Below are 20942 nucleotides of genomic sequence, written 5' to 3'. Positions count from 1 at the left end.
TTGCATTCGCTAACATCTCTGCATTGTTGACTTGAGTAAATGAAGGAAGGTAACGGAGTAAACTGCCACATTCTTGACTCGTTTCTCGATTGACGCTTGCCGGCCATCTTTAATATCACTCATGCGAAGCGTGACGTAAAACTGGCAGTGATGATTGAACCAACATTTTCCTTAGAGACACCTCCCCCCCCTGATCGGAACCGTTTAAATGATCTTTCAACAATTTTTTGGGAAACTTCGGCAAAGTTTGTAAATTACAGAGCTCGAGTGACAATTCAAATGTGATTTCACAATGGCGGTCGGAGCTAGAGCTGGTCGCTTTCGAGAGTGGTAGCAAAGAGAGCCTCGACTGAAACTGACAGTCACTTGGTTTGAGGGTGATACTTCGGACTGTAGGAAAAAAACGCTTTAACTTGAATGTATAGATTATGGAAAAGAAGGAGATGCTAGTCCAAATATTTAAATTAACCCCACAAGAAGACAAATCTAGGCTTGGGTCAAGCTTTATGGACCCTAAAAGATTCTATGTTTTCGTGCTTGATCAGTCTAGACCGCCAACACGACTAAACGTATTGAACACCCTAAGTAAAACTATATTTTAAATTTATTCCCTTTTATATAGGAGTCTACCCCAAGCTACTCCCTCTTGATTGGATGTTAGGTAGTCCATTGCAGGCTGCTCCCCCTCCCCTCCCCTTAAAAACGTTGCAGTATGCTCCTCGGTAAAGAAAAGCACTGATAGGTAAGATAAGAGTGTCAAGCCCGAAAACACAACACAACAACCAGGCCAGGGCTCGAGCTCATGGATCTTGATGCTGAAGCCAGCGTATCAGGGAAAAAAGGTAGTTATACGTAACGCGTGACTCGCGTTTTACGTGAAGTTTGCGTGATGCGTGAATGCGCAAACAATCAGTAGTGCTTCTGGGAGTCTGGGATCACAACAGACGATAATAAGGCTGTTTGAATGTTTTTATCAGTTGTTACTTCCTATTTCAGACTGTTATCTTTCATAAGGTTGTTGAAAACAGCGCCAAACTACGCTTAATTAATAGAGGTACAAACAACAGACGAATCCTCAAGGTGACTGCTTAAAATGGGTTTCATTTTTAAAAAGTGGAAGTACTTTCGGGGCTTTGATAACTGGCCGCTTCAATGTAATAGAACTTCTACTGTAACGTCAAGCAGTATTACGTTGAATCTCTCAGTATACAAGTTATATAAAGTACTGTCAACAGATGAAAGTGGCTTGTTTTATCACAAGGCTTCAGGAGCACGGGAAGCCTGACCTTGGGGAACAAAGAATTTGAAGGTATAAATTTGAAAAGCACCGAATTTGAGAATGCGCCAAGACGGATTTGAACTTTGTTTACCTGATGAGTGATGAGTGAGTTTGGAATTGCCATTCTGAGAAAAAAAAACCGCATTCTACGCAAAAGTTGTTTCTTGCTCAAAAACTACCTTGCATGTTTTATCAAATCAAAAAAACTAAAATAAAAGAATTGGTTTAACAACAGCAAAAAAAAATGTTGTTGACAGCTGGCTGCACTCTGGTGTCGTCCCACTGTACTTTGGAAAAGCCGACAGCTTTCTTTTTTCAAGAAAATTCCTATTCTTTTAACACTTACTCAAATGTCAGAATTAAAACCAATAGCATTTTAAATCGGGGGTCATAATCCTAAACAAAATTTGATCTTTTGGTAGTATAAATAGCAGACAATCTGGCACATTACAGCCCACACTCGTGATTTTGGTATCACGTAACGAGCTTAAGTGCTGTAACTTGGTAGGCGGAATTTCAGATTGTTTAAACGCTCGACCGAAATGGCCGTCCAAAAGCAAAGTATGCCTTCCTTTGCGTCCATCATTTCTGTTTTGTCTATTGTGTTTTACTGCGTCGGGTTCATTCGAGTTGAATTGGAGATAAACGAGCAAAAGGAGAGAATCAGTGCTCTTGAAAACGCTGCGGAAACCAAGCCGCTGTCAGACGACGCAGACATAAAGATAATCAAGAATGCTCCTGGTAAGTTGGTTCTTTAATAGAAGTTATTTTGATGATTCTATCCAGTAACTCTGTTCTATCACAACTTGTTTCTGATAGAAATATATAACAGAGAAAAGAACAAATGTAACGCATGGATTCACATTGTAGCCTTTGCGTGTTTTCCCTGCTTCCTGTGTGTTTTGGCAAACAAACAAGAGGTTACCAGGTCAACTTCTTTTAACTAATTGAAGACAATTTCAGAAGAAAATAATGTTACGAACGAAAACTTACCTTCAACCATGACTGAGCTAATGATATAAAAAAAATAGTCAGCAGGACGAATCTAGAAGTCGGTTTGTGACATAGATTTTCTACATCTGAGTTCATTACATTGATGTAAGATGCTTCGAAATGTAGTCTCTCGAAATTATGAAAAGTGTTAACATGATACGTAACATCAGTTGTTTCTGTATCTTTCAGGATTTGATTCTGTTTTCCTCTGTTTATTTCTGTACAAAGGTCACTTCAAAAGAAATACTGTCCTCTTTTCTGTGAGAGGCCTGCGTTGCAGACGAACTAAACCCCGGTAAAATTCGTCTGCAACGCAGGCTATTCTGTGACTGACGAGTTTGACATTTTTTAAAGACAGCAATCTGGGAAAGAAACTTTTGCATATGAGAGTAAAAATCGGTCCGTTAAATAAATAAATAAAAAACTTCTCCTTTTGCAGTAATTCAAAACCTTCAACGAAACAGACGTCAAGTTGACTCAACTCAGAACGCATCAGAAGCTAAAAGTACAAAGGAACTTTTATCAGAGTTGAAATCGCAACTCTGCCAATCAAAAAGCGTCACGTGCTCGCCAGGTCCTCCAGGCCCTCCCGGCCCACCTGGACCAAGAGGACACAAAGGAGCCCGGGGACGAAGAGGACAGAAAGGAAGAACTGGAAATAAAGGAGATAAAGGCATTATGGGATCGCCTGGAAAGAGCGGCAAGCAAGGCATTATGGGACCTGCAGGATTAAAGGGAGAGACTGGAACCAAAGGTGAGAAAGGAAACGTAGGCCCCGCAGGCATGCCGGGAAGTAAAGGAGAACCTGGTGAATCGATATCATCTCCTGCTGTTGTTGTTTCTCCTGTGACGTTGACAGTGAATGAAGGTGGATCAGCCTTGTTTCAGTGTTCAGCCAGTGGTAATCCTGAGCCTGCAGTAGTGTGGAGTAAACTGAACAATCAGTCTGAAATTATTCAGTCAGCGGTTTCAGGAGGAAAGTTGCAGTTAAAGAACGTGACCGGAAATGACTCTGGCGAGTATCAGTGTTCAGCAACAAACATCCTGGGGAATTCACGGGAAGTGGTACGATTAACAGTAAATGGTAAGCTTCTAGGAATTGAAAATAACTTTTCTGAATTAAGCGTACATTGTTGCAAAATGAATTACTTTCTAACAAAATAATTATTATTCTTCTGCTGCAAACATAACATGAGCGAAGTATTAGACCTTATAGAAAGAAAAACACTAGAAACGTTAACAAATTACGTCAATATACAGAGCTTGAACAAGCAATTAAGGGCAAGTCAAATTTAAGCTATTTCTATTAAAACTTAATTTTAGTTAAGTCTGCTCCAACAAATTAATTAGTAACTTTAAAATGTGGAGTGTGTTTTTGCTTCTTTTGAGACTAAATTGATACCTGAAACTAATTTTCTAAATATCTTGCTAAAATAATATTCACTTGGTTGCAGTTCACCCTCGCGTTTCTCTTCATTCTGGACCTTCTTACGTCATTGAAGGAAGTAACGTCACCTTTCCAACCTGTCACGTGACCGGATACCCGGCACCAGTGGTCACCTGGAGGAAGTCGTCTGGTCAGTTACCCCAGGGGAGGGCGCAGTATAACAACACTGATTTACAAATTTCAGATGTCCGTAAAGTTGATTCTGACGCATACTTCTGTTCAGCAGAGAACATTTTAGGAAAACTTGAAAGAAAAACCCTCTTAGTTGTGATTTCACTTCCTAAGTTCACCGTTAAACCACCTGGAAAGGTGTTTGCTGCTACTGGCGACACTTTGACGTTAAACTGCAGCGCTACCGGTGATCCACGACCAGTCATCAGCTGGAAAAGACAAGGAACAGCACTGCCCGTGGGGAGGAGTCACAGAACAAACGATGCGCTTGTCATAAGAGATTTGAAAGAAGAGGATGCTGGGAACTATATCTGTGTGGCTACAAGTGCAGGAGTGTTTGCTGTCGAGACGATAAGTGATGTTGAAGTTAAAATACTGAGAGGTAAATTATTACTGGTGTGGAGAAAGTGAAAGAGTCAAAAAGAGACTTCGATTGGGCTTAAGGTCATTCCTTCGAAAAAGAACTTAAGGGAACTTTATTTGTGAAATAAAGAAAGGTCCCGGTATTCGTTTAGGAACAGGAAGACCTTGAATTTACCCCATAATTCCATAAATCAGATTTCGGGACCATTATTATTTGAACCGTTCACTTCACGTTTCGTGAGAGCAGAAAAAAATAGGGAGAAAGCAAAACGCGAAATATAACTATAGATGTACCACATCGACTTTTAGGAACAATTTAAGAAATGTTTCGTGATTAAGGCACGTATATTCAATCGACGCGGATTCCTAGCATGCAATGATCTCGAGGTCACCATTATATTATCCCGAGTACTGGCTAAGTTCACATTTCCTTTGATTATTAATTTTTCTACAGTAGAAATTTGTTTATACTCATTTTATAGAAAGAAGGTGATTGCTAGACTCAGAAAAAGAGTCCCGGTACTCGTTTACGAGAAAACGACGATTTATCTCTCTTGCAAGCCAAGCGGTATAGAAAAAGCTGCCATTTTCTTAATTTGCGCGCGCTAATCACACGTAAAATTGTGCGCAATGCAATATTGAGGAATGACCTTAAGATCATTGCCCTGTGTTGCATTGCGCATCCTTACTGCGCAGAATTTTACGCGTAATTAGCGCGCGCACATAAACAAAATGGCGGCTTTTTTCTATGCGGCTTAGTCCGCGAGAGAAGTAAATTGTCGTTTTCTCGTAAACGAGTATGGTGACCTATCAATTTTTTCTCATATGTTGGGTGTAGCGATCAAATTCTTTCTGGAAAAAGAAAACAGATCAATTCCTATGTTTGAAAAGTAAATTACCGCTAAAAACGTGTACTTTGCCAGTACTCGCAGAGGAATCATAAAGGAATTATATGGAATATATAAGGTCTTCCTGCTCCTAAACGAATATGGTGACCCCCCTTTTATATTTCAAAATTAAGTTCCCTTAAAGTAACAAACCAGTAGGCGAAGTTTGGTTAAAAATCTATGTTCAGTTCTATTTCAGGGTAATGACCTTAAATCCTGCTTACTACAATTTTCCCCCTAGCAATACTATTCAGCATTGCCTGATCGTTTTAAAGTTAGACTTGAAATCCGGGCTTCCTGGGCTCAAATCCTCTAACTACTGACTGTAACTGATATACTACAGAAGTCATCCATAAGTTGGGATTGTTAAAACTATTTTTATGTCCCTAATAATTTATATTCCTATTATATGAGTAGCTTCTTTCCTGCGACAAGAGAAGAGAAAGTGGAGGGCTGTAAGATTCAGTACAAGTACCCTACCAAAGAGCAGTCTAGCCAGAGAAATAAAAGATTGTGTGGGTGAAATAAATATGCCAGTACCACATAACTGATTCTATACTTTTCAAAAGGAGCCCTACGAACTTTGATCCAAACAATGAGAACCTCTTGTTATAATTTGCGTTAAGACCCTAATTTCTTAACAATTTTGCTCACCACAATGTTACTTAACAATTCTTTTAGGACATGGTGTTTTCTGTTTATTTGTTTGTTTTTTAAGATTGTTCAGATCTGCTAAAATCAAGCCACTCTCAGAGTGGAGTGTACTCTGTCAACCCAGACGGTAGAGGACAATTTGATGTCTACTGTGACATGCGCACTGACGGTGGAGGCTGGACTGTGTTTCAGCGAAGACAGGATGGCTCGGTAGACTTCTATCGGGGATGGAACGACTACAAAGCAGGCTTTGGTCAGCTGACTGCTGAGTTCTGGTTAGGAAACGATAAAATCCACCGACTGATAGCGTCTAGACCCAGCTCTTTACGAGTGGACATAGAAGACTGGAACGGAGTTAGAGTGTATGCCAAATATGGCAAGTTCAACATTGGTGATGAGCAGGCGAAGTATCGACTTGAAGTGGGTTCATATTCAGGGACAGCGGGAGATTCACTAACACGACATAATAACAAGGCGTTTACCACTAAAGACAGAGATAATGACCCGCACAGCAGTGTCAACTGTGCGGTCTATTACACTGGTGCCTGGTGGTACGACCGATGTCATGACTCCAATCTAAACGGACAATACCTGGGAGACAAAACTGATGACCGAGGAGCCAGGTGGGGCAAGTTCAGAGGTTCTCTTTCTCTCAAATTCACTGAAATGAAACTGAGGCCGTCATCGTAGAAAGAATACCAGCAACAGATTTAATCCTGTTAGTGACGTAAATACCAACATGTCACTGATCACCGCTCATCAAGTTCTTCAAATAATTAGAGCACAAATAGTTGTCAGTTGTTTCATTTATTTGTGCGAATAAGAATGTTTGTGATCGAACATTTTAAAGAACATTGTTCTTTACAATCAATTTTGTTATGAAATTGTAACTATAGCTAAGGTATAATATATACCTTATTACATGAAATTTTCGCGACACGTTAATTTCGCGATTTTGAGGTGCACATATTTCGCGACACTTAAATTTCGCGATTTTGCAAAAATTTTGTATTTTAAATCACTTTAATTTCGCGTTTTTGAGTGAGACACAATTTACATTTTCTTAGCAATATATTTTGACATGCCTTTGAGTTATATAAAACGACTTCATCGAAGGAACAATAACGTCAAAATAAACAAGGAGGGGACTTAATCTCAATAGAGCAGTTCTCAGAATGTCTACAAGTGAGTCAATTGACGACAACATCCATTTACATTGATTACTGACATATGCGAGTCACTTAATATTCGCGTCATGTTATGTTCGCGACACTTATTGTTCGCGTCACTTTAATTCCACGATTTTTGTAGAATCGCGAAATTCGCGAAATTAAAGTGTCGCGAAAATTTCATGTAATAAGGTAGATTTAGGCAAGCATTCACTGTAAACCTCTCGGATTTTTTTCCGAGTCAGTATATTGTATCAATTTTAAGAGTTTGAGCATTCGAATGAAATTAATTAAATACGGTAAGAAATTTGTACTTAAAATATAGTGTTGTTTAAAGTTTGTTATTTTTACTAAACTTCCCCACGGTTCAGTTGTGTAGCACCAGAAAAGATTCTTCCAACATAAATACCTATTGTTAATAAACAATCACTGACACCTGTAGGAGGTATATGACTATCTTTCCTTCATTTGTCGTTATGTTATTATTGTTAACCTTTCCTTTTGGTTTACTTAAAATATTTTGTACTGGTGTTAATGGCATATTTAAAATGAGTCGTATTTGTGCTTGAAGCTAGTTGTCCAAGCTAAAAGAACTTTATAATTAGTTTGATTGTTTGTAGGGTAAATTTTCTTACAGTAGTACATTAGTTCTATTTACTTTACAGCGACGGCAGAGCCGGGGGGGGGCTGGGGGGGGGGCTTTAGTACCCCCAGAATTTCCGAAAAAATAAAGACTTATTAAGAGAATGGTCTTTTAAAACTATGGGTGAGACTGAGGAGAAACGCTAAAAGATACCACTGTCGGCTTTCCATACATTGAATTCGTTTCGAATTTCCCGTTCTCCCAGAAACGGAAAATTCCCATTGGTCAATTATGACGTTACCTGTCACCAAAAAATCTTTCGCACCTCGTCAAAGATATTCGACTCCGTATCAATTTGACGAGGGGGACTTTGGGGTTTTCGGTTTCTCGGTTTTGGCCATTTTTTTGATCGGATTTTCGGTTTTCGCAACAAAAAACCGCGGTTTTTCGGTTTTGGTGTCTTCTTCGGTTTTCGGGTTTTTCTTCTATTAGCATTTGGTTTTCGGTTTCCGGCAAAAATATACTAGCGATTTTTCGGATTTGGTATTTGCTGCGGTTTCCGGTTTTCAACCTGCTTTTATGTTTAAAATGAAAGTAAGAGCAGTGTAATTAAGCATGTTGGTGAACAGAAATGTCAAGAAATGTAAAAAAATTCATTTCTTCCTTCTTTCAAAATCTCGAGGTACCAATTAAGGTTAGAGCTTCGGAATTTGGAATGTTATGTTCGGTTTTCGGTTTTGATTGAAATTCATTTCGGTATTTCGGTTTTGCATGATTTTTTGTGCGGTTTTTCGGTTTCTTACAGGCCCCAATGCCCCCCTCTTTGACAGTAGAACATGCTCTTCGCGCGAACAAAATGGAAAAGACTTGGATGCGCTTGCGAACGATTTGGGTTTTGGTTTAAAATCAGATCAAAAGGATGCTGTTTAATCAAAGGGTAGGGATGTTTTTGCTGTGCTTTCAAAGGCCTTTGGCAAAAGCCGCATTTTCCAACCGTTTGTCCTGGCAACGAGTTCAAGCTCACTAAATGCAGCTTCATTGCCGCTTTTGAATTCGAAGACATGATCTGCAACAGTCCAACGTCGACGCGTCTTTTCGCTTTGTTCATCGTCGTGAGGCGGGTTTCTTCGGTGTTGTTTGATCCACTTGATAAATAAAAACAGACTTCTATTTTAAACGGGACACATTCTACCTTTTTCACGCAAAACTGAACCAAATTAAAAAAAAACTCGTTGAACTTTTAAACACTCTGGTTCGTACGTGGACAACGTGAAAATAAACAATGCTATGAAATTTTAAATATGGGTGGAGGTGTCATGAAATTTTTGACAACTCGGTGACATTACTTGGCCCCCTGGTCGGAACGAATTCGTTGTATGGAAAGCCGACAGTCATTTTTTCTCGAAAGACTCATTCTTTTTTTTTATTATTTTAATGATATTTATTTCATACTCAAAGGTTTTTTTACAGCACACAAAAGATAACATACATATTTATATTACAATTCGAACACACAGATATCCAAAAAAAAATAAATAAAGAAATAAATAAGTAAATAAAACACTCACGCAAACAGACTCATTCTCGCAAGACTCTCGCAAGTCATTTTTTGCTCGCAAGACGATCGGCGCTTCGCGCCTCAACGTTTGGCGCTTCGCGCCTTCGATATGCGCTTTTTCCAACGACTTTAGAGAAAAAACGACTGTTTTGCAGTCTAGTAGCTGTACAGTTCAAAGATGAAAAATAAAACACCAGTCTACTGATTACAGAAAGAAGTCTCATCTTCTCCGGTCATCAAACGTAAACCAAACAGTCTACTTCTTTTTTTTTTTTTTTTTTTTTTGGGGGGGGGGGGGCAATCTGAAAACACCTAAGTTGGCGAGGAGGGAGGGAAGGGGGGATAACCCTGGCGGTAACCCTGTCATGAACTAGGATCTCATTCATGACAGAGTAGCAATACTCCTGGCCCCAGTTGCTAAAAGGCTGGATATCACTATCCACCGGATTAATCTCTATCAGGCTGACTGCGTAGTTTTTTTGGCAACACTTATCCACTGGATAGCGATTTATCCCATGGATAGTGTTATCTAACACTTATCCACTGGATAGTGATTTATCCCATGGATAGTGTTATCTAACACTTATCCACTGGATAGCGATTTATCCCATGGATAGTGTTATCTAACACTTATCCACTGGATAGCGATTTATCCCATGGATAGTGTTATCTAACACTTATCCACTGGATAGCGATTTATCCCATGGATAGTGTTATCCTCCGCCCTTTGAACAACGGGGGGTCTGGTCACTTCATGCTACAGAAATTTCATTCAAGCACTGACAACAAAGAGCCATGTAGATTCTTCCGATCCCTGCCCGGGGGGGGGGGTACTCCCTATAATGGCCTATACGGGGAGGCTCCGCCCGAAAGGGGTGCCTTTTTCAGGCTTCAGGTATATGAAAGGGTAGGGATTTCACGAGTTTAAGTATATGAAAGGGTATGGAAATCTGTCATTTGGCTATTTAAAAGGGCCTTTAATTAAAATATTTCGAGCAGACGCAATTTATGTCTGTATTATTTTAATTTATTAAGAGCTACATAAAAATGACAAGAAAACGTCCTATTTTAAGTCCACGCCATGTCTCTTAAGTATATGAAAGGGGTACCTTTTTTCAGTTAATGGTATACGAAAGGGGTACAATTTCTGTCAAAAATGGTATATAAAAGGGTAAGGGGTTAGAACTTGGGGCGGAGCCTCCCCGTATAAAACTTTTTTGAGTACCCCCCCCCCCCCGGGGATCCCTGTGACGTAACATTCAACTGAGTCATTGTTATCTCCAGGTTTTAACAAAGTTTTTGCAATATCCAGTCGATAAATATCGGGTAAGTACAATAATTACAAAACAGCCTTACGTTATATTCTTATAAAGTGAATTCGCCGGCTTTATGTACATGCGATAATCATGCCAAGTCAATATAGTAAGAGGCGACTACCCAGCAGGCCGAGCAGGTTTTCTGATCTGTCTCGGAATTTCAGAAATTGAGGAATTCTTTGGTAATCCTCGGAAATGTAAGGTTGTTAATCGGAACCGTTTAAATGATCTTTCAACATTTTTCGGGAATTTTCGGCAAAGTTTGAAAATTACAGAGCTCGAGTGACAATTCAAATGTGATTTCACAATGGCGGTCGGAGCTAGAGCTGGTCGCTTTCGAGAGTGGTCGCAAGGAGAGCCTTGACTGAAACTGACAGTCACTTGGTTTGAGGGTGATACTTCGGACTGTAGGAAAAAAAAACGCTGTAACTTGAATGTATAGATTATGGAAAAGAAGGAGATGCTTGTCCATATATTTGAATTAACCCCACAAGAAGACAAATCTGGGCTTGGGTCAAGCTTTATGGACCCTAAAAGATTCTATTTTTTCGTGCTTGATCGGTCTATGCCGCTAACACGACTAAACGTATTGAACACCCTAAGTAAAACTATATTTTAAATTTATTCCCTTTTATATAGGAGTCTACCCCAAGCTACTCTCTCTGAATTGGATGTTAGGTAGTCCATTGCAACTATATTTTAAATTTATTCCCTTTTATATAAGAGTCTACCCCAAGCTCCTCCCTCTGGATTGGATGTTAGGTAGTCCATTGTATGCCGCCCCCCCCCCCCTCCCCTTAAAAACGTTGCAGTATGCTCCTCGGTAAAGAAAAGCACTGATAGGTAAGATAAGAGCGTCAAGGCCAAAAACACAACAACCAGGCCAGGGCTTGAGCTCATGGATCTTGATGCTGAAGCCAGCGTATCAGGGAGAAAAGGTAGTTATACGTAACGCGTGACTCGCGTTTTACGTGAAGTGCGCGTGATGCGTGAATGCGCAAACAATCAGTAGTTTCATATCGTAAAAAATGTTGTTGTTAATCATCGTGGTGGAGTATAATAATAATAAAGTATTTTTTCGTTTGTCTCACGACGTAGTGTCACTTGTGATGTAGATGCTAGTCTTCATCAGGCGATAAGGTCGACTGGTTAGGTGTAACCTTATAAAGCACGCTGCTGCGCTGTGATTGGTTGGTTTTCAACAGCTGTGATTGGTGCATTTCGATCCTCGCTGTTCTGGTGTGCTGTTGTTCCAGAAGGGGTCCGCTGACGTTCAGTTCTCCTGGTGTTGTGTTTTTAGATCGTGGGCATCCATGCTTCGGAAATTTCAATTCCACTATCCCTGTTGATATTGTTAGGGTGACGTCTTATCTGAATTGCCTCTTTGACCCTGCGTATGCCGAGTGTACCAGTGTGGTTCACGATCAATAAACTTTACCTCGTTCCAAAGCGGGTAGTGTCTGGTGTTGTGGGTGTGTTCTGAAACGGCGGAGGTCTGGATACGGGCATCGGATGTCCCGGTCGTGTTCTTTGATCCTGTCTTGCATAGGTCTTCCAGTCTCACCGATGTAAACTTTGCCGCACTCACAGGGAATTCTGTAAACAACGCCATTTTGCTTAGTCGGATCAACGGCGTCTTTCGGCCGTACTAGGTGTGATCTTAATGTAGTTTCCGACTTGAAAACAGCGCGTACGCGTTGTTGTTGTAGGCAGCGTCTAAGTTGTTCGGAAAGACCTTTGACATAGGGTAGAACCGCAGTAAATTTAAACTCGGTTGTAGGCTCAGCACTGGTGCTCGGCTTTCTGGTCTTGGTGATCTTCTGCAAGAAAGAATAAACGGCACGCAATGCATGCAAAAGCGATGACGTTTCACAAGGGGTCTTACATAATTTTGAGGAAATTTGTCAAAAACTTTAAGTAAATAAAAGTAGCTGACACCTTGTGCGTGAAAAAGACTGTTATCCAACTGCAGCTTACATTTTTCAAACATAAGAAGCAATGTAAGTGATTGTATAAATAGCATAGCATAGTTAGGATCTGATTGAATATAAATAAATACAGTACTTATAAATTCACAGGCAAAAGATGCAATTAATACATTTTCTTTGTAGATTTCCTCAATTGAACAACAGTTATATTTTATTTTATATTCTATTTTTTTTTTTAGATTTCCCTATGTTGTCTCAACAGAGATTGCGTTATATTATAGTGTGACATCTGATGAACGACATACGATACGCGCTAGCAAGCTTTTAAAGAAAGGTCAAACGGTCTCTTGCTCACGTCACAGCGGCCCTTTATATTATAAGAATTAGAAATTTCTGTCTACTAAATCTAATAGTTCCCATCATTTATAATTTATCTCCTTCGTTTACACATTGTAGTGTTCCATTCTAACTGCACGGGAGTATTTTGATTTTGTGTTCTACGCGGCGATTTCTTGTTAAGTTAAACTTGATTTCTGTTCGATCGCGACAGAATAAAAGCGCCCGTCGTGCCATGGCAATAAGCGATTACGTCATCGCTTAAAAAGGATAACCATTGGAAACAAGAACAGATGACAGATGTTTTTTCTCCTTGGATATAACAGATGGTTTAGTTACGAGGCGTTTAGCACGATCGTAAAGACACTTAACAATACCGCGTTTTACTGATTGAGGGTGGTGTGAATCATACGCTAAGTATTGATCAGTGTGTGTTGGTTTCCTTTTTACACTGGTGGTGAGCCGGCCGTCTGGTCTCTCGAAACTGTGGTGTCGAGAAAGGCGATTTTGCAGTCATTCTCTGTTTCCATGGTGACTCTGGGAGTCTGAAATCACAACAGACGATAATAAGGGTGTTTGAATGTTTTTATCAGTTGTCACTTCCTATTTTAGACTGTTATCTGTCATAAGGTTGTTGAAAACAACGCCAAACTACGTGAAATAAATTCTTGATGACCGCTTAATAGAGGTAAAAACAACAGACTAATCCACAAGGTGGCCGCTTAAAATGGGTTTCATTTTTAAAAAGTGGAAGTTCTTTCGGGAGTTTGATAACTGGCCGCTTCAATGTAATAGAACTTTTACTGTAAAGTCAAGTGGTATTACGTTGAATCTCTCAGTGTAAAAGGGGAGTACTATCAACAGATAAAACTGGCTTGTTTTATCACAAGGCTTCAGGAGCACGGGAAGCCTGACCTTGGTGAATAAAGAATATTAAAGGTATAAATTTCAAAAGCACCGAATTTGTGAATGCGCCAAGACGGATTTAAACTTTGTTCCCCTGATAAGTGAGTTTGGAATTGCTATTCTGTGCAAAAAACGCATTCTACGCAAAAAGTGTTTCTTGCTCAAAACCTACCTTGCATGTTTTATCCAACCCAAAAAACTAAAAATTGAAAAGCGAATATTGTTAAAGAATTGATTTTACAACAGCGGAACAAAATTCCTGTTGACTAGCTGCACTCTAGTGTCGCCCCACTGTACTCCAGAAAAGCCGACAACTTTCTTTTATCCAGAAAATTCCTATTCTTTTGACACTTACTCACAAGTCAGAATTAAAACCAATAGTATTTCAAATCGGGCCATAATCCAAAACAAATTTGATCTTTTGGTATATAAATAGCAGACAATTTGGCACATAGCAGTCCACACTCGTGATTTTGGTATCACATAACTGACGAGCTGAAGTGCTGTAACATGGTAGGCGGAATTTCAGATTGTTCAAATCCTCGACCGAAATGGCCGTCCAAAAGCAAGGTATGCCTTCTTTCGCGTCCATCATTTCTGTTTTGTCAATTGTGTTTTACTGCGTTGGGTTTATTCGAGTCGAATTGGAGATGAACGAGCAAAAGGAGAGAATCAGCGCTCTTGAAAATGCTGCGGAGGCCAAGCCGCTGTTTGACGACGCAGACATAAAGATAATCAAGAATGCTCCTGGTAAGTTAGTCCTTTAATAGAAGTTATTTTTATGATTCTATCACAACTTGTTTCTGATAGAAATATCAGAACAGAGAAAAGAATAATATACGCATGGACGTACATTGTAGGCTTTGCGTGCTCTCCCTGCTTCCTGTGTGTTTTGGCAAACAAAAAGGAGGTTAGCAGGTCAAGTTCTTTTTACTTACCGTATTTACTCGAATAAGCACCGCGGCGCTTATTTAATTTTTCGCGTCTCAGATGCGGCGCTTATTCGAGGGCGGCGCTTATTTGAGGGCGGCGCTTATTTAAAAATTGGACGACACAAACAATGTCATCTAGACGAAACTTCTGCAGTAACTAAAAAAAGTGTATAAATGTAAAGTAAAATAGCAACTTGGATAAGGTGAAAGTGAATGAAGAAGCGTTCTCATTTACTTAAAAAAGTGTATTTTGATTGTCAATATTTGTCTCTTACGGAAGAGAGTAGTAGCTAGTAGTGCGCTTGCTGTTCCGACAAAGTTCACGGCCTTCACAACGTTAACAGAACTAAGTATTGTATAAAATTTTGGATAGAAAAAATTGATGGGCGAGCGGTGAAACATAATAACTTGAACTGCAAATGATTGATTTTGATGAAAAGGAATTTCCCAGGCTGTTTCAGAGTTGCTTAGTAGTGCTATTTTTATTTATACGGAATTCTCCTTTTGTAGTAATTCAAAACCTTCAACGAAACAGACGTCAAGTTGACTCAACTCAGAACGCATCAGAAGCTAAAAGTACAAAGGAACTTTTATCAGAGTTGAAATCGCATCTCTGTCAGTCAAAAAGCGTCACGTGCTCGCCAGGTCCTCCCGGCCCTCCTGGACCAAGAGGAGACAAAGGAGCCCGGGGACGAAGAGGACAGAAAGGAAGAACTGGAATCAAGGGAGATAAAGGCATTATGGGATCGCCTGGAAAGAGCGGCAAGCAAGGCATTATGGGACCTGTGGGATTAAAGGGAGAGACTGGAACCAAAGGTGAGAAAGGAGACATAGGACCCGCAGGCATGCCGGGAAGTAAAGGAGAACCTGGTGAATCGATATCATCTCCTGCTGTTGTTGTTTCTCCTGTGACGTTGACAGTGAATGAAGGTGCATCAGCCTCGTTTCAGTGTTCAACCAGTGGTAACCCTGAGCCTGCAGTAGTGTGGAGTAAACTGGACAATCGGTCTGAAATCATTCAGTCAGCGGTTTCAGGAGGAAAGTTGCAGTTAAAGAACGTGACCGGAAATGACTCGGGCGTGTATCAGTGTTCAGCGGCAAACATCCTGGGGAATTCACGAGAAGTGGTTCGGTTAACAGTAAATGGTAAGACTGTGGTAATTGTAATCACGTCAATTAGGCATGAATAGATTGTGCTAGTAAATTCAGGAAAAGTTGCTTCACAATATACCCAAAAGTTGCTCTAAAGTTGCTCAAATATCAAAAAGTTGCCACCAGAATTTAGAAAAGTTGCTTGTTCTCTAGAGTGAATTTTGCGTTTTCTAAAAATTAAAGCACTTGCAGGTTTACTAAGAGTTGCCCCAGCGTCTATGGCAACCACAATGGGGTCAATGTCTGAATTATTTCCATTTTCCTCGTCTGGAATTTTTTCTGATTGCGATGCCATAAGTGACTGAGGCTCTATGTTGAAGCGAATAACCGCTGGATTTAAGTGCCCGTTAGATAGATAGCCGCTGTCCAGATTTCGTGGGCGTAAAGCAAGTGTTACTTTATTCTCATATTATTGTATATCCTCAGTTTTAATAAAATAAGTTTTGATAAAACCAGTTTTAATAAAACCTTTCGAAATGAAACGACCTTTTTATGGTTTGGATCAGTTTTATATCAATTTGTTGCTCAAAAGTTGCCAAGGAAGGCAAAAGTTGCCCTAGGTTGCTGGTACTACAAAAAGTTGCTCAAAACGCTAAAAGTTGCTCAAAAGTTGCCGAGCACAATCTATTTATGCCTAACGTCAATACATGTAACTAAACTAATGAAGTGCATTGAAACATTGTGAAATATTTTCTGTTAATGGATGTCACAGGCCACGCACTCTTTTGTTCTAGTTTACTTCATCAAATGAAACACTTCTTTCAAAATGCGATTTATCTTTTCTTCTTCTTCTTCTAAAATCATAATGATATTTGAAAGAAAGTTCCAGAAAAATGAATGTCGAGCTAAATTTTATTCCCTTTATTGCAGTTCATCCTCGTGTTTCCCTGCATCCGGGACCTTATCACGTCATTGAAGGAAGCAACGTCACTTTGCCCACTTGTCACGTGACCGGACACCCCGCACCAGTGGTCACCTGGAGGAAGTCGTCTGGTCAGTTACCCCAGGGGAGGGCGCAGTATAACAACACTGATTTACAAATTTCAGATGTCCGTAAAGTAGATTCTGACTTTTACTTCTGTTCAGCAGTCAACCTTTTAGAAAATGTTGAAAGAAAAACCCTACTAGTTGTGATTTCACTTCCTGAGTTCACCGTTAAACCACCTGCAAAGGTTTCTGTTCGTACTGGCGACACTTTGACGTTAAACTGCAGCGCTACCGGTGATCCACGACCAGTCATCAGCTGGAAAAGACAAGGAGCAGCACTGCCCGTGGGGAGGAGTCACAGGACAAACGATGCGCTTGTCATAAGAGATTTGAAAGAAGAGGATGCTGGGAACTATATTTGTGTGGCTACAAGTGCAGGAGTGTTTGCTATCGAGACGATAAGTGATGTTGAAGTTAAAATACTGAGAGGTAAATTAATACTGGTATGTAGAAAGTGAAGAGACAAAAAGAGGCTTAGATTGGGCTTAAGGTCATTCCATCGAAAAAGAACGGGCCATATATAGATTTTCGTTCAAACTTTGCCTAAGAGAACTTTATTTTTGAAATAATCAAAGTCTCTTCGAGATACCGACTTTTTTGCATGAAATATGAGTAGAAGGTTTATCCGGTACATTGTTCTTCGAACTTATCATTACAGTTGATTTGTAGTTTAGTTTAACAATTTCCTATCTTCGCGGAGGAAATGCAGCCATATAATTTTGTCAAAAATGGCTCGTCCGCGCCGAATTTTATACACTAATTATATAGCTGTTAGTAAATCCTATATTGTCAGCGCAGCAATTTTTCCTTAATTTCCGAGAACTGTCCAATTTGGGATTAAATTTGGATAGTTTCAATTAGGACTTTCAGGTAAAATGCACAAACTGTCCAATTTAAGAAAAATTGGACAGTTTTGTCTCAGCCAATCAAATCGAAGAAAAAACAACATGTGACAGATATTAGCCAATTAGCATCAAGCATAGCGTAAGCTCTGTAAACTTGTCGCATTGGGTACGGCCTCGTCCAATTTTGGCTGCCCTCGGAATTTTTTTCATCAAATTATTTCCAAATTGGACAGCATGTAGTCCAATTACGTGTACACATATTCCTCAACATTACACAAATAAACAGTGCAAATTTCACCGAGATCTGACAATTCTATACTTTAAAATTGCAAGGACCTTTCGAGGCAGTCGATTACGGCAGCGAAATTAGCAAATGAAACAGCAAAATATGCGTTCGACGCTTTGTTTTTGCGACGCCATATTTGAATTGTTATAGGTAGACCGCTGTTCAATGCGTTCAAGGTCGTATCGTTACGATTGCTCCACGAAAAAGCACGAAAAAATACGGATATTTCCGACTATTGTCGGAGAAAACATTGCGGCGTAAACAAATCGATACACTCATGCTGCGTTTTGTCTGGGCTCTGCGAGGGTCGGATATCAAGACAGCTTCTTCGTGGGCTTAAGAAGGATTAAACAAAAGCCATATGTACAGTGAATGCTTTTGAATTACATTTGAAGATGAAATACGAAAGAATTCTGCTGTCTTTGACTGAAATTCCACTCGAACTGCGTAGATACGATCGCATGTTGTAAAGCCGATTCATGCAACATTGCTGTCAACGCGAGGTCACGTCCCTAACGACCTAGGCTGATGACGAAATAGAATGGCACATTGGCCTAATCTTTAACCGCCCCTAAACTAAAAGAAGCCCCCATCTCCTTCATTTGTTTTAACTTCAATAATATATTTGAAAAGAGCGAGTTTTTTGGTATGGTTTATTTTTTACGTTTGTAATTTTTAAACGATGTAAGTGCTAGTGATTATTTATTCGTGTTTTAGCGTTTGTTACGCAATCCATTGTTATTGCGACGCTTTTTATAGATCGCCTTTCAGACACATGTGCGTTGAGATAACGAAGCTGACATGTCACTTTTAAAACTGTTATATAACGTTTGTAAATTTGACAAGTCACGTTTTTTCTACGAGATCGCAAGTGATCACACACAGCGGAAAGTAATCCCTTGAGAAATTAAAATATTCCCTTGATAAATTAAAACAGTCCCTTGAGAGTTAACAAGAATGTGGTTCGAGGTGGAACGACTTAACCGCTGTTCTCCTTCCTTTTGCTTGTAAACAAGCAAAAAAGTCGAAAAAAAGGCCCCGGTATTCGTTTAGGAACAGGAAGACCTTAAATATACCCAATAATTCCTTACAATATCAGCTTTCGGGACCATTATTATTTGAACCGTTCACTTCACGTTTTGTGAGAGCAGAAAAAAATAGGGAGAAAGCAAAACGCGAAATATAACTATAAATGTACCATATCAACCTTAAGGGACAATGTAATAAATGTTTCCTGATTGAGGCACGTATATTCAATCGACACGGATTCAACTTGTTCTTAGCATGCAGTGATCTCGATGTCACCATTATGTTATCCCGAGTTTACATTTCCTTTGAGTATTATTTTTTCAACAACAGAAATTTGTTTACATTCATTTTATAGAAAGAATGTGATTGCTAGACTCAGAAAAAGAGAAAAAAAATGATAGGTCTCGGTACTTGTTTACGAGAAAACGACGATTTATCTCTCTTGCAAGCCAGGCCGTATAGAAAAAGTGGCTATTTTCTTAATGCGCGCGCGCTAATCACGCGTAAAATTGAGCAAACCAACCAGAGAAGTAAAGAGATTGTGTGGGTGAAATAAATAACTGAAATCTCTCTGGTGCCAGCGCACATCATGGATTCTTTACTTTTTAAAAGCAGCCCCACGGTCTTTGATCCAAACGATAAGAAATTTTTGTTATCATTTGTTTTGAGACCCAAATTTCTTAACAATGTTTCTCACCACAATGTTACTAAACAATTCTTTTAGGACATGGTGATAAGTTAAACTAAAAGTAAGTTAACAGCATGTTTTCTGTTTATTTGTTTTTTTTTTTTTAGATTGTTCAGATCTGCTAAAATCAAGCCACACTCAGAGTGGAGTGTACTCTGTCGATCCAGACGGTCGAGGACAATTTGATGTCTACTGTGACATGCGCACTGACGGTGGAGGCTGGACAGTGTTTCAGCGAAGACAGGATGACTCGGTAGACTTCTATCGGGGATGGAACGACTACAAAGCAGGCTTTGGTCAGCTGACTGCTGAGCTCTGGTTAGGAAACGATAAAATCCACCGACTGATAGCGTCTAGACCCAGCTCTTTACGAGTGGACATGGAAGACTGGAACGGCGTTAGAGTGTATGCCAAATATGGCAAGTTCAACATTGGTGATGAGCAGGCGCAGTATCGACTTAAAGTGGGTTCATATTCAGGTACAGCGGGAGATTCACTAACACGACATAATAACAAGGCGTTTACCACTAAAGACAGAGATAATGACCCGCACAGCAGTGTCAACTGTGCGGTCTATTACACTGGTGCCTGGTGGTACGACCGATGTCATGACTCCAATCTAAACGGACAATACCTGGGAGACAAAAGCAATGACCGAGGAGCCAGGTGGGACAAGTTCAGAGGTTCTCTTTCTCTCAAATTCACTGAAATGAAACTGAGGCCGTCATCGTAGAAAGAATACCAGTAACAGATTTAATCCTGTTAGTGACGTTAATACCAACATGTCACTGATTACCGCTTATGATTATCAAGTTCATCAAATAATTAGAGCACAAAACAGCTGTCAATTGTTTCATTTATTTGTACGAATCAGAGCCTTTTGAGCATTTTTAAAAACGTCGATGCTTTTTACAATCAAATAATTTTTAAAAGTTATGAAACTGTAACTTTAGTCACGGTATAATATCCACTGTCAGTATATTGTATCAGTTCTAAGAGTTTGAGCATTTTAATAAAATTAATTAAATAAGGTAAGAAATTTGTACTTAAGATATAGTGTTGATAAAGATTGTTACATTTACTAAACTTCCCCACGGTTCAGTTTTGTAGCACCAGAAAAGATTCTTCCAACGTAAATACCTAGTGTTAATAAACAATCACTTACACCTGTAGGAGGTATATGACTATTTTTTCCTTCATTTGTCGTATACAACTTTTGTTAGCCTTTCCGAACTTTGTTAACTTAAAATATTTTGTACGAGTGTTAATGTCTGATTTGAAATGACTCGTATTTGTGCTTGCAGCTAGTTGTCCAAGCTAAAAGAACTTTATAATTAGTTTGATTGTTGTAGGGTAAATTTTCTTACAGTAAGTACGTTAGTTCTTGTTTCCGACAAACGAACAATAGAAACATTTTTATTAAGGTTTGCCTA

The 20942-nt window shown here is 39.5% G+C and overlaps 2 protein-coding genes and 1 long non-coding RNA gene across 3 annotated transcripts; 2 read left to right on the top strand and 1 right to left on the bottom strand.

Moving 5' to 3' along the window:
* The first annotated feature begins 1047 nt into the window (after positions 1 to 1047).
* LOC144657339 (uncharacterized) lies at positions 1048 to 8965 on the top strand. Its single transcript, XM_078517678.1, has 4 exons — positions 1048 to 2020; positions 2712 to 3356; positions 3727 to 4272; positions 5859 to 8965. Exons 1-4 carry the CDS (start codon positions 1822 to 1824, stop codon positions 6482 to 6484), a joined length of 2016 nt encoding a protein of 671 aa, XP_078373804.1. The 5' UTR covers positions 1048 to 1821; the 3' UTR covers positions 6485 to 8965.
* LOC144657401 (uncharacterized) lies at positions 7244 to 20839 on the bottom strand. Its single transcript, XR_013571519.1, has 2 exons — positions 20695 to 20839; positions 7244 to 7416 (listed from the first exon to the last, which is right to left on the bottom strand). It is a non-coding gene; the product is annotated as an uncharacterized LOC144657401 (long non-coding RNA).
* On the top strand, positions 14077 to 20707 carry LOC144657345 (uncharacterized). Its single transcript, XM_078517686.1, has 4 exons — positions 14077 to 14340; positions 15033 to 15668; positions 16545 to 17090; positions 19617 to 20707. The coding sequence occupies exons 1-4, from the start codon at positions 14142 to 14144 to the stop codon at positions 20240 to 20242; spliced, it is 2007 nt and encodes a 668-aa protein (XP_078373812.1). The 5' UTR covers positions 14077 to 14141; the 3' UTR covers positions 20243 to 20707.
* Positions 20840 to 20942: the final 103 nt, after the last annotated feature.

Source organism: Oculina patagonica, chromosome 6 (assembly GCF_052425735.1).
Source record: "Oculina patagonica isolate OP01 chromosome 6, crgOcupat, whole genome shotgun sequence".
NCBI classification, from domain to species: domain Eukaryota; kingdom Metazoa; phylum Cnidaria; class Anthozoa; order Scleractinia; family Oculinidae; genus Oculina; species Oculina patagonica.
This window is presented reverse-complemented; position numbering and strand designations above follow the sequence as displayed.

What these genes read in the sequence shown, in the direction of transcription:
- LOC144657345 (XM_078517686.1), top strand. Translation starts at nt 14,142, where the DNA reads ATGGCCGTCCAAAAGCAAGGTATGCCTTCTTTCGCGTCCATCATTTCT. An exon ending in GATAATCAAGAATGCTCCTG is followed by an intron (nt 14,341 to 15,032) that starts GTAAGTTAGTCC and finishes CTCCTTTTGTAG; the next exon opens with TAATTCAAAACCTTCAACGA. An exon ending in TGAAGTTAAAATACTGAGAG is followed by an intron (nt 17,091 to 19,616) that starts GTAAATTAATAC and finishes TTTTTTTTTTAG; the next exon opens with ATTGTTCAGATCTGCTAAAA.
- LOC144657339 (XM_078517678.1), top strand. Translation starts at nt 1,822, where the DNA reads ATGGCCGTCCAAAAGCAAAGTATGCCTTCCTTTGCGTCCATCATTTCT. An exon ending in GGTACGATTAACAGTAAATG is followed by an intron (nt 3,357 to 3,726) that starts GTAAGCTTCTAG and finishes ACTTGGTTGCAG; the next exon opens with TTCACCCTCGCGTTTCTCTT. An exon ending in TGAAGTTAAAATACTGAGAG is followed by an intron (nt 4,273 to 5,858) that starts GTAAATTATTAC and finishes TTGTTTTTTAAG; the next exon opens with ATTGTTCAGATCTGCTAAAA.